Source organism: Hemicordylus capensis, chromosome 3, assembly GCF_027244095.1.
Source record: "Hemicordylus capensis ecotype Gifberg chromosome 3, rHemCap1.1.pri, whole genome shotgun sequence".
NCBI classification, from domain to species: Eukaryota; Metazoa; Chordata; class Lepidosauria; order Squamata; family Cordylidae; genus Hemicordylus; species Hemicordylus capensis.
This window is the reverse complement of record NC_069659.1, coordinates 43,656,496-43,670,212: the sequence shown is the minus strand read 5'-3', so window position 1 is coordinate 43,670,212 and position 13,717 is coordinate 43,656,496. Positions and strand designations below refer to the sequence as shown.

The window sequence follows — 13,717 nt, the reverse complement described above, 5'->3', positions numbered from 1 at the left end:
TGACATGGTCAACACAATCAAAGGTTTTTCTGTAGTCAATAAAGCACATATTGACTTATTTCTGGTATTCTTTGGCTTTCTCAATTATTCAGTAGGCATCAGCAATTATGTCTCTTGTTCCTCAGCCTTTTTTGAAACCAACTTGAACATCCGGCATTTACCTTTCCAGGCAGGGCTTTAATCTGTGTTGGATGATCCTGAGCATTATTTTGCTAGCATGTGAAATTAAGGATATTGTGCAATGATTTCTGCAATCTGTTAAGTCTCCTTTCTTTGGTATGGGTATGTAGACTGATCTCTTCCAATCTCTTGGCCAGTGTGTTATTCTCCAAATTTGCTGGCATCGTTTGGTTAGAGCCTTGACTGATTCTCTTCTGTTGCCTGCCATATTTCTGTAGCTATTCCATCAATTCCTGTAGCCTTCTGACTTGGTAATGACTGGAGTGCTGATCTGACTTCATGTTCCCATACTAGAGGATTCGTGCAGGTAAGGAATATCTTCTAGAGTATCTTGGATGTTGACATCCTTGCTGTACAGATTTTCAGTATACTCCTTCCATCTCTGATCTTCTCTGAATCAGTTACTATTTGTCCTTTGGCATCCCTTAATATACCACTACGAGGTGGGAACCTCCTTCTGAGTTCGGAGATCTTTTGGAAAACTTGCCTTGTTTTTCCATGTCTATTTCCGTCCTCAAGGTCCTTACATATGTCATTGTAGTACTGCTCCTTGTCTCTTCTAACAGCTTTCTGAAATTCCCTATTAAGTTCCTTTGTGAGGTCTTTATCTTTCTTGACTTTGGCTTCTCTCCGCTTCTTGGCAATTTCCACCATCTGTTCTGACATCCATTTTTCTTTCTTCTGTTTCTTGGTCTTTGGAAGTCTCTTTTCACATCCATCCCTGACAATTACTTTTATTTCATCCCACAGTTCCTCTGGTTCCCTATCAATGAGGTTCAGAACTTGAAAGCGGTTCCTGATGTTCTCCTTGAAAATGGTGGGTACATTCTCAAGATCACATTGTGGAAGCTGGATAGCTTTGTTTTTCCACTTTAGCTTGACTTGGACTTGCACATGAGCAGTTCATGATCTGTTCCACAATTGACCCCTGGCCATGTCTTTGCTGTTATAACTGAGCTCTTCCACCTCCTTGCACCAGTAATGTAATCAGTTTGATTTCTGTGAACTCCATCTGACGATGTCCATGTGTATAGGTGCTGCTTTGGTTGTTTGAAGAATGTGTTAGCAATGAAGAGATCGTTGGCTTGGCAGAAACTAATAAGTCGTTCTGCTTCGTTTCTGTTTCTTAGGCCATATAGGCTGACTGTGCTTTCCTCCTTACCTTTTCCAGCTTTGGCATTCTAGTCTCCAACCACCACCAGCACATCTTGCTTGCATGTTCTGTCAATTTCAGACTGGACTTGAGCATAAAACTCATCAACTTCCTCTTCTTCTGCATCAGTTGCTGGGGCGTAGACTTGAAGAACTGTCATGTTAAAGGGTTGTCCACAAAATCTAATTGGTATTAGTCGCCCCCCACATAACTACTCCTTTAATCAAAATGGGAGGTCCCACATTTGCTTTTAAATAAAAATAAATATGACAGAATATCCAGTAATAGAACTCTTGTGTCTTGTGTACTTTGTCCCTGAGAGCCAGAGGGAATCAACAGGGATGAGGGAAACCCAGGTAAAGCCTGCAGGACAAGGTGCTGTAGCAGGCATGCCTGCCTAGGGAGGGGAAGCAGGATGCCAAATAGGAGCAGATAAGCAGAAGAATGAAAACTATCTGAAGAGTGACCATCTCCTTTGTTGGAGTGCAAGATGCCAAAAGGCTGCTATTAGGCTGGATTCCTCCATGAGAGCTTTCTATTTTCTGGGAGTTTTGGTATACAATTTGGCTACTGTTTTTGGGACATGCCTCTCTCCCTTTTACCTGTCTCCCTTCCTTGTGGGGCAGTGCTGGGAAATGGTGCTGGATGAATAAAGTGGCATTATATTTGGGGTTCTGGAGGGAGTAGGGCAGGGGGTAACTGAACAGTTTAAACATCTTAGGCTTTTCTCAATGACCAGCTGACTTATTGTGCTGGCAAATCTGTAGTCTGTAGGCCAATCCCACAATTTCCCAAATCAGTGCTTTGCCCAGAGGTCTCTGCCACATTTTGTGGAAGTGTCACAAATGCTCACCAAGTCTCTTTTATGAAATCACAATCCTATCTCCAGTCCTCAGTTTTCTGGGGGCCCAGTGAAATGCAGAATGCTTTCAGGGAAAACACCTAGGATTTTTTAATTTGAGCAGACCTATGCAAAATTCTGAATTATTGATGGCAGCATTGTCACTGGGACACTTCAAAAAAACAAAACCCCAACACCTTCACCTTGGAATATATAAACAAATACTCTTTAAATTACCTTCAGGACATGCACATCCCTTTCCATTTTTGACACTCATTTTCAGGAAAAGAAGCACAAATATTTTTTTAAGATGGAGGGGAGGAATGTATCATCATAAGCTGTTTTATATCATAATAATCTGGTTTATGTTTATTTAATCTTTTTTTCTTCTGATCTAGCTTGACTTCATTTGTTTTGTTATTGTGGTCCCCTTAACCTTTTTCCTTTTTTCACTTTAGACTGTATATAAACTAGTCAGATTTTCCCAGTCAGATTTGGTTGCTGAAGACATGCATGATAGTCTTATTCCTTTTAATTGGAAAATGTAATGTCATTACTGGAAACTTTAATTACATTTGATTAAAGTTCAGACTTGGCCCTTTAGCATTTCCTTTGACATTTTTCTTTGAAACTTTCTTTCGGACTTTTGTGTGTTTGAACAGAATGTTCATCCGTGGTTCTGAATATAATTACCTACATAAAGGAAGACTGAAAAAGAACTGTGGGCATCAGGTGTCACAGCAGTCTCTGTGTCTTTGCTAACTTACCATTGAGTTTGGTTTATTTAAGACTAGAGTGGAAAGACGTGATGGTTTCTAATATCCTGCTAACAACAGGAATGAGGTTCCTGGCCTTCTTTTCCACAAACCTATTTAAAGTGTGTTCACTTTTTGTATAAGTGTCTTGCTGAAGAACCCATCACTAGCAGTAATGCCACTGAAACTCATAAATATCCAGTTTGGTATGCAAATCTACACTGCTTGAAATTCCCATTTGTATTAAGAACTCTGGCCCCAATGCTCTGGAATTCTTACAGTTTTTATAATTAATGCAGTTAATTATACCTGCATAGTGTGCCTGGAATGACTAAGCAGAGACACATTCTGGCGGGTTTTGTTTTGATGGAGCATGCTCAATTGTTACTTATTTTAATCCTTTAATTACAGTTAGAGAAATGGAAATGTTCTCCTGGAATGCTTAAAAGTCTAAACTATAACCAATAGTGGGGGGAGGGGGCAGAGAAAAGCCATCATCACAACCATGAAGCTACTTGGAGAATGGACAGGATATACATGCATATAATGGTTTAAATGTAATGACCATTAATTAATTAAAAATTAATGAAAGTAATAATATAATTAGGACAATAAAATAATAGAATGACAATGCCCTCTGATTTTGTAAGGGGAAATGGAGAGGGGAATAGCAGTAGGCGAAGATTGCAGTTTCTGTCTGGCTGTAAACACAGCTGAACACAGTAGGACTAACTTCTGAGAAAACATGTATAGGATTGTGTATAATTGGTAGCAGGGCTGTGCACAGATCAAATACAGGATAGAACCCAATTCGCAAGTGTAGAATCCAAGGGAAAGATTTGTGGTATGCAGAGGCACTCTTACGCCCAGACCTTGGGGCCCCAGTCCATGGCCTCCTGAGTACAGGATGGGAGGACCCCAAATGTCTAGGGGAGGTCTCCTACCACTCTGTCGCTGCCCCACTCCTTGTCATTTTTGCCACCTCCATGTGCACAGCCAGGGGGTGGGGATGAGCTGAGCAGGCCTCAGCCTCCCCTGTGGTGGCTGGCGCAGAGGCTGGTGGGACCATCTCTCTGGGCCTTGAACACGCCTGTGCAGTGGTAGTATCGAACGTTGCAAGTCCATGGGAGGCCTGCTTGGATCACCCACCGGCCTCTCACGTGGTGGCAGCAAAAATGAAAAGGAGCGGCAGGACGCACCCCCCCCGGACAGAGGTTTGCTTTAAAAGATATTTTTTGAGGGCAGCCGCGTGGTGGGGGGTTCACTGTGGTGGTGGTGGGGCCCTCTGAAGCCCTTCAGGTCCAGGCACCAAAGTTACCTAGGCATGCCCCTGGTTGTATGCAAGGACAAGGCAGTAGAGTTGAACCAGGAATATTAACAGTTTAATGAAATAGATACTACGTACAGAAAGGCAAGTGCAGTCTGCCTTCCGTGCTCTTGCTGCTGGCTGTTTGTTAGCCCCGCCTCTATCTCAGGACTGGAATACAAATCCCATTCAAAAGCTGGCCTGGGTCAAGGAATGGATCAACCAAAAACACCACAACAGAATTATTGTATTGTTCTTCTGCTACAAATGCATCCAGGTTTGAATTGATTGATGCATTGTCCCACAGGAAATATTGGCAAACCACCTATATATATATATATATATATATATATATATATATATATATATATATATATGAATGGGATAAAATTTCCAGGGATGGTAGGCCGTTGTTAGTGTTGATGGTAGACTCTTGTTAGGACTTGACAACACCACAATTATTCATGGCAGCGGCTTCTCCAAGGTTACAGGCAGGAGTCTCTCTCAGCCTTATCTGGTGATGCTAGGGAGGGAACTTGAAACCTTCTGCATGCGAACATGCATATGCTCTTCTCAGGTTGGCCCCATCCCTTAAGGGGAATATTTGACACATACATTCTCCCATTCAAATGCAAACCAGGGTGGACCCTGCTTAGCAAAGGAGACAATTTATGCTTGCTACCATAAAACAGCTCTCCTCCCATAATTCCAATGAGGTATGTTTGCTCATCATTACTTATGAGACAAAGCTTGCTAAACTTTCCACCAAGACTGCTAACCAATAGATCTGTGCACTATCAAAAATATCAGATCCTATCTGATCTGATAGGTATCAGTATCAGGTCTTTGGGCCCTTTAAATTATTGTTATTGGTATCATCATCGGATTTCTGATCAGAAATCCAATTTTAAAAATTGGTTAAAATCCCTATAGAAGTCTATGGGTAAATTTTAAAAAGTTGATGGAAAATATGGCTGGGCAGAGAGCTCTGAAATTTGGCACACACATAGTGGAGGATGGCAGGATTCTATGTATTTAATTTAATACATAGAGTCTGTCCATCCATTGGTTTTTAATTAATGTTTATAATTTATCTGGAAATTGTACTCAGCCCCTGCTAACTTGGCAAAGAGGCACCTTTTAATGTGGTGATTCTCTTTATTTAGCAGGGGGAGAGTAACTGGCCCTATTCACCCCCAGCACAGTACCTCCAGTGACTGTTGCTGGTGTGTGTCTTATGTTCCTTTTTAGAATGTGAGCCCTTTGGGGACAGGGAGCCATCTTATTTATTTATTATTTCTCTGTGTAAACTGCCCTGAGCCATATTTGGAAGGGCAGTATAGAAATAGAATAAATAATAATAATAATACATCAGAGAATTGCAGCAGAAAAGTTATATAACATACAAGAATCGCAAGGGAAGTGATGTAACATCTGAGAATCTACAGCTTGCTGATAAACAAATTAAATGTCTCCTAAACAAAATGTTTAAACTGCATGGCTGGGCCTACAGGCAGGCAAGCAGACAGGCAAATAGGAAGGTTGCAGATGGCAATTTGAGGGGGGAAATGCTCAAATTGCTGAAAGTTCCAGATGCCAATTTAATTTTCTGCCACCATTTTGTCTTTAAATTCTCTGATATTTTCCCAATATTTTTACTAATAATTTGGTTTCATTTCTGATAAATCCAATCTGACATAGGCTTCCCTATTTCAGTTCAGTAATCCAACATAGGCTTCCCTATTTCAGTTCAGTTTCCAAATATATCCAGTATTGCCAATATTGTTCTGATATCCAATATATCCAGGCCTAATAACCAATACATTTTAATTAATTAAACACATTCATTTTTAGTATGCTGGTAGTCTCATTTTTAAAAAATATATATGGTTATATTCTATTTGTACACCACTCATATGCTTGGTGTATATCACCCAGGGCCTTTGGATAGGGTGATATGGAAACATAATAAATAAATTTAGTCCAACCATTGGTCCATTTTGCTGGTGTCTACTCCAGCTGATAATGGCTATCCAAAGACTTCCCAACCTTTCTGTGTGATCCTCTCCAGGAGCAAAGTCTATGCTCTGCCACTAAGCTATAGTCCTTCCAAAATGCTGATAGTTCAATAATGGTAGTTTTATTCTATCATTTAACTATTTTTCACTCATTTAACAGATCTGCTCAGCATTATTTCTGTATAGAAAAAAGTGTTCTTGTTTGTTTACAAGACCATGAAAAAGGCTGTGGCCACTTTCCAGATGAAGAGTTCTGCTTGTACATGGAGGGAAAATGCAACTTTTGGAGATTCCTTCTTTCCCTATAGAGCCATTCATGCCTCTTAAAAAATATGTCCCTGAGAGTTGGGTGCTGCTGGTGAGCTTATAGGATACCCAGTAATTTATCTTAAGATGACCAGATGTACCTTATTTGAAGATACCTCTCTCATAAATCCCATTAAAAAGCTCAAACCAAAAAGTTATAGAACACATTATTGAGGTGAAAACACTTGGTTAAAATTTGCATTTAGTGTAGATTTAAGTCAGCTTTAAAAAACAAATAAAAAGGAAAATTCAAGAGCCTTGTCTAACAAGCAAATGGTCTAACAACCCTACCTTCCAGTACTAGATCTATTTTTTAAAAAGAACCCCCTTTTACCTAAAGTGCAGATGTGAAAACGTATTTTCCTTGTATAAGCTGCCACCATTCAACTCCCTTATTTATGACCCCAGCACAAAGTAATTCCTAAGGCTCCACAGAGAGGAAGATAACTGATATCTATGGGCACCTTTCTTATTTTACTGCAGGCAGCTATCCAAACTCTTGTTCAAAACACACCTCTGTATATACAAGATTACCATGTTTTCCAAGAGGCAGAAGGTTCTTTTTGAACATCTGAGCTCCTGAAATAATCCAGAGACAAAATTAAGAAAATGTTTAAGCCATGACTGAAATAAATTAGGAAAAACAGGACATACAGGACATGTAAAACATGCATAAAAGAAACATAAAACTAGTACAGCCATGGCAGAATAATTAAAATGTAACAAGATTCCATTTTACCTAGATAATATCTCCATAAAATGAAGTCTTTCATTCCCAAGGGTGTTTCTTCATGATACATTTAAACTGAATTCCCTCTCCCCAAACAATTCTGGGAACTGTAGTTCTGTGAGGGTGCTAATGACTGCATAAAAAGGAATTCTCAACATTCTCACCAAACTACAATTCCCAAGTTTCTTTGAAGAAACTACAGAAAACTGGTATAAAAATGAAGATTTGTAGTGGAAAGAGGCATTTTCCTGAGGCAGCTGGTTAGCAATTTCTGGAAACAGCTAGACTAGATAGGCCTGTTGTTTGACCAACCAAATCTATTCTAGTGAAGAGTCAGCTCCAGGTTTGAGGGAGGCTCTTGTTAAGGTGATTTCTGGCAAGCCTCATCCTATCTGTATGGACACCTTGCTTTACTATGGTGATAAACATGGGTTTATTTCTTTCTCATTAGGCCAGCTACTGGTCTTCTAGCTAGCTCCTGACCATGATCTTCTAGGCCAGCTACTGGTCTTCTAGCTAGCCAACCATGATCCTTCCCCAACAATGCCACTTGTAGTATTCTGGAGGTGGGGAGGAGAGATGGTGAGCAGCAGCTGCTAACCAGAAAGAGAAAACAAGACATTCTAGTAAGAACTAATCTTCCTACTTTCCTTTAATTATAATCTTAATTTATAATTACCATCTTCACAAGTTAGCCCACCTCAGCTACAAATGTTCACGGATCTGCCATCTTGAATTGGGATGGATTACCTCATCACAAACTATGTTGTTGAGGTGTCCCTATAACTGTACCCAGTTTGATTCAAATCAGTTAGGGAGTTCACATTAGCCCAATTGCACCTCAAACATTCACACATCCGCCAACTTGAACTGGGATGGATGGCATCATCACAAATCATACTGTTTAAGTATTCCTGTGTGTCCCTAAAACTGTATCCAATTTGGTTAAAATTGATTAGGTGTTTCACAAGTTAGCCCACTTGCACCTCAAATGTTCACACTTCCACCATCTTGAATTGGGGTGGATGACATCATCACAAACCACACTGTTTAAGTATTCCTGTGTGTCCCTACAACTGTACTAAATTTGGTTCAAATCTGTTCCCACTTCCACCTCAAATGTTCACTTTTCCATCACCTTCAATGGGGGTAGGTGACATAGTCACAAACTACACCATTGAAGTGTCCTTATGTGTCCCTACAGCTGTAGCAAATTTGGTTCAAATCAGGCAGTTCACAAGTTCCACTTGCTCATCAATTGATCATGTGTCTACCATATTGAATTGGGGTGGATGAAATCATCACAAACTATGCTGTTGAGGTTTCCCTATAACAGTACCAAATTTGGTTCAAATAGGTCCAGGCATTACAAATAGGGATGTGCATGGAACTGCAGAGGTGCAGTTCGGGGCCAAGGTGGGTCTTGCATTAAGGGTGTGTGTGTTGTACTTACCCCTCCCACCGCTTTCCCCCCACCGCCACTCCGTTTTTCTACAAAGTTTTGGGGGCAGCAGCATTCCTCCCTGCCGCCCCTGCCCCCGTCGTTGGCTGGAAATAGCGGAAGAACCCACCGTGCATGTGCCCGCCACTGCGCGTGCATCTGCCATACACATCACACATTGCGTCGCACGTCACATGTTGTGGCGGACGCGCAGGGAGCGGGTACTTCCACTATTTCCAGCAAACGATGGGAAATATTCCCCCTTGTTATCCATTTGTAGTAATCCTAAATTTCCAGCTTTAGACTCACCCTCTCAATTACTTGGTGTCTTTGGAGGTGTTGCAAATAGATTAAAGGATTTTTATTATTTTGATAAGCCAATTGATTTAGAACCAATTCGGGATAAGTTTATGAATAAGTATTAATCTTGGTTAAATTTCCTTCAGTTTCAGTCCTTTATTTTACATCCTGATATAGTTAAGCAGGCTAATAGGAATTTGACTATGTTTGAGGAATTAATATTAAAGGCTTCAGAAGTTTCTAAGGGATTTATTTCTAGATTATACGAGATTCTAATAGTGCAAACATCTGATCCATTAATTGGCCTTAAGTTGGCCTGGGAAAATGACCTACAACAAACTATTAGAAACTCACAATGGAATGGAATACTGAAATGGAAGCTGGTGTTTTCTACCTCTTCCCGAATTAGAGAGAACTTTTAAAAGCTCTTTCACAGGTGGTATTTGACCCCTTCTAGATTATCCCACATTAATAAGAGTTTGTCCTTGCTATGCTGGAATGGCTGTGGAAATAGGGGAACATACTTATTATTATTATTTCTTGTTTACACAGTCAGACAGGTGTTATTGACTGGTTTGTTTTATCCAGACATCAAGTCCTTCCCAAGGACCTGGGATGGCTGAATTTTATTGTCAATTGTTATAGATATCGTCGCAGAATATGGGCTGTTCCCAGTAAAGCTGCTTTTTGTAATTGGCTGATGGTGATTTCTGTGGCCCCTATGGTGTTGAGGTGCTCTTCAAGGTCTTTTGGAACTGCACCCAGGGCGCCAATTACCACTGGGATTATTTTGGTCTTTTTCTGCCACAGCCTTTCCATTTCAATTTGTAGATCTTTGTATTTGGTGATTTTTTCTATTTCTTTTTCTTCTATTCTGCTATCCCCTGGTATTGCTATGTCGATTATTTTGACTTGTTTTTCTTTCTTCTCGACTACAGTTATATCTGGTGTATTGTGTGGCAGATGTTTGTCTGTTTGTAGTCGGAAGTCCCATAATATTTTTACATCTTCATTTTCTACCACTTTTTCAATTTGATGGTCCCACCAATGTTTGGCTACAGGTAGCTTGTATTTTTTGCAGATGTTCAAGTGTATCATCCCTGCTACCTTGTCATGCCTTTGTCTGTAGTCAGTCTGTGCGATCTTTATTATTAGTATTATTAGTATTATTATTATTACATTTAAATCCCACTCTTTCTCCAAGGAGCCCAGAGCAGTGTATTACATACTTAAGTTTCTCTTTTCACAACAACCCTGTGAAATAGGTTAGGCCGAGAGAGAAGTGACTGGCCCAGAGTCACCCAGCTAGTATCATGGCTGAATGGGGACTTGAACTCGGGTCTCCCTGGTCCTAGTCCAGCACTCTAACCACTACACCACGCTGGCTTCCATCTATGGTGGTCTTGTCCCAGTATTTTCTGCTTTTGGATGGAGGTGTTTTTAGAAATGGGTAAAATTACACAACAGAGGGTAGATATGAGACCAGAGTTGGTTCTATTAAATGTATTTTCGGGAGTTAATTTGGCATTATTGTCTAAGGATCTTATAGTTTTTATGTTAACTGCAGCTAAATTATCCATTGCACAATACTGAAAGCATAAAACCATGTCTCTGACATCTTGGTATCAGTCTATGTGGCATGTTGCCATATCTTGAAAAACTGACCAATATTATTCGTCTTCGAGCGATTCAAGCTAATTCTAATGATTTTTTCATGATATGGTCAGATTTTATTCTGTTCACAAATCAAGATAATTTTAGTCATTCTCCTCCATATAATTATTTACATATCTGGAAGGATGGTTAATAGATGTCCTTATTTATCAGTTTTACTATTCATGCTTATTTATTGTCTTATTAAATAAATTTTAAAAACACCCCCCACCCCCCACCCCAAAAACACCACTGTGGCTGACATCTTGATTAAATTACTCAATAGTGCTATTCAGAAGATATTCTAAAAGACACCAAATTTCATTATGCAGAAGGTTGCTGGTTCAGATTCCTTCTGGTACTATATTGGGTAGCAGCAATATAGGAACATGCTGAAAGGCAGCATCTCATACTGGGCAGGAGATGGCAATGGTAAACCGCTCCTGCATTCTACCAAAGACAACCACAGGGCCCTGTGGGCGCTAGGAGTCGAAATCGACTTGTCGGAATGCTTTACTTTTACTTCTAGTAAACCTAGTCAGGATGTTTGCCTCTGTCCCTAGTATTACAAATGGAAATGGGTAGCTTTGAACTAATATTTTTCAAGAACTGCAGAAGCAGAAAAGATCTAAACACATCAGTCTCTGTACAGACAATTGAAAATGGGGCTGTTCACCAGGGAAACCCTACCTAGGTTTGCACAGCACTACCCTGCTTGTATAGGACTGCTCATGTAGAACGCTGGGATTGGGCCCAATCCTGGCGCTGTCCTGCCAGGTAGCCCGGGTTTTCTCCCTGGACGTTTACTGAAGTTGAAGGGCGCACAGTCCCTGGTCATGTGGCTGCTCAGGCGACTAGAGCCAGGTGGGGAAATCCAGCCCACGCCCTGGCTGTGTGGCTGCCTGGGTGACTAGAGTGGGGAGGAGAAATCTAATGCACTATGCTTTTTGCTCAATGCATTGTGGGATGTAGGAGGCTGCAGCCTGCTTTCCCCCCACTCCCTTGCTGCTCTCAAAGCTTTCGCGTGCTGGTCATGTGGACACAGGGTGCTGGAATGCCCAAGTGGTGTATATCATGTGGGGGAAGGCAGGATGTCTCCTGTCTTCCCCCCAGCCCTTTCTAGGCCAGGTAAGCTTTGGTCATGTGAATGTCCTTAATATAGAGAAAATGACACACACTTCCATTCTTAAATAGAAAGTAGCCTCCTGCTTTTAGGAGATTTGCTCAGATTCTTTTAATATTTTTTTCTGATAATTCAAGGGAGCTGGAATATTGAACTTCTATAAACTGTACCAATAATCATGTCCCAGTATGGAGAAGTGAATTGGCCACTTTTCAAGTGGCAGCAACCTTTTCTTTAGCTGACTACTGAGAAGCACCTACACCTGCAATCTGAAGTGGTACAACCCAGAACTGTTTAAGCACATTATCTACTATTAGTATAGACCAGCTCACTGCACTCCTGTATAGGTAGATGGAATGTCCACCACAGATTCAGATCTTTCTTTAAGTTGGAAGTCCCAAATAAAATTGCATCATTTATTTTTTGTGGACTCTCATTGACAGTCCTAACTGTGCACAGTGGGATGATGTTAACGTGTCACAATTACTTCATTTCAGGGAGGAGACCTTTTCGATGCCATTACCTCCACAAACAAATATACAGAGCGGGATGCCAGTGGAATGCTGTACAATCTGGCCAGTGCCATCAAATATCTTCATAGCTTGAACATTGTTCACAGGGATATCAAACCTGAGAATCTACTGGTAAGTAGAACATTCAGTGTGTTTTGGAGATTTATGTTCACATAGTTCCTCAGAATACACAGCATATACATGGACTGGGTATTTGCAGTGTGGCCAAGATAATGCTGTTGGAGAATTCTGCTACTGAATTTGCCAAGCTGCCTAACACACCGTTTAACACTTTTCAGAGATAACCTTCTCCTAGTCTGTTTATGACTCAAAGAGTTTCCCTGAATTGCGTGAAGGGCAGTCTGCTCTTTATATCTCTTGTGTTGTCAGGTCATATAGCAATAGCAGCTATATAGCAGGTCATATATATGTTACTTAACAGTAAGTCTGGCTGTAATAAGCCCCTGTCTCTCTTTTGTCCTCACACAGACCTGCGGCAACCCACCAAGCAGGGCCATGAGTGGCTGCCCAAGAGGCACGAAAGCTCTGACCTACAGCAGCTTAGACATCATAGAAGCCTTCCTCTTTGGGGGAGTCTCCTGCTACTTATTTACTTACTTACTTACTTGAGCCGCCCATTGTCCTCCCCTTCTTATAGGTTGAAAGAGGAGGCAGGGAGAGGCAGGAACCCAGCCTCAATTCATCTAAGGATTCTGGTGACCAGCTGTGGCCCATTAGCAGGCAGATAATCCTCCCAGGCAGCCCCAGGTGTTGGTTCCAATGCACAGAGTAGGGAATGTTTGGCCTCCCAGGCATCAGAGAGCTCTTTCTCCTCTCTGAGCAACTCCTCATGGAGCATTTTTGGGGTCTATATAAAAAAATTACATTACCCAGTTTTTTTGGGGGGGGTCTATACCCAGTTATGTTGAGGGTGTCCAGTTTTTAACAGTGAAAGGTGTACACAGGTAAGAGACACTGAACTATATCTGTGCCTGCCTTTTACCTTCCCTCAAAGTGCTTTCCTCCTATTTGAGATGCCTGTTGGGGCAATGGTAAACCACTCCTGAATTCTACCAAAGAAAAATCACACAGCTCTGTGGTTGCCAGGAGTCAACATCAACTTGACAACACACTTTGCCTTATTGGTATTATTAACTCAGCTGAGAAGAAATGTGCTGGGGGGTGGGGAAAAGACTCTAATATGGCAAAAAAGATTTCGCCCAAATCTGTTCTTTGTATTTGCTCATCTTCTCTGTCTGGTAGCGGCAGTCTTATCAGAGAGTGTTTTATTTCTGAAACAATAACCTATAGAAACAATATATTTAAACACATTTAAAACAGAAATATTTTCAACAATGTACTCTTGCAACTATGAAACCTTAATGCTAGTCTTGACTGG

At 40.9% G+C, this 13,717-nt stretch overlaps 1 protein-coding gene across 4 annotated transcripts in view; it reads left to right on the top strand.

Moving 5' to 3' along the window:
* DCLK1 (doublecortin like kinase 1) overlaps positions 1–13,717 on the top strand; it is a 399,204-nt gene that overhangs the window by 323,204 nt on the left and 62,283 nt on the right. For all 4 annotated transcript variants that reach the window (XM_053305405.1, XM_053305407.1, XM_053305404.1 and 1 more), the window contains one exon: positions 12,304–12,450. In XM_053305405.1, coding sequence (XP_053161380.1) covers positions 12,304–12,450 — 147 coding nt within the window. The remainder of the gene's footprint in view (positions 1–12,303; positions 12,451–13,717) is intronic.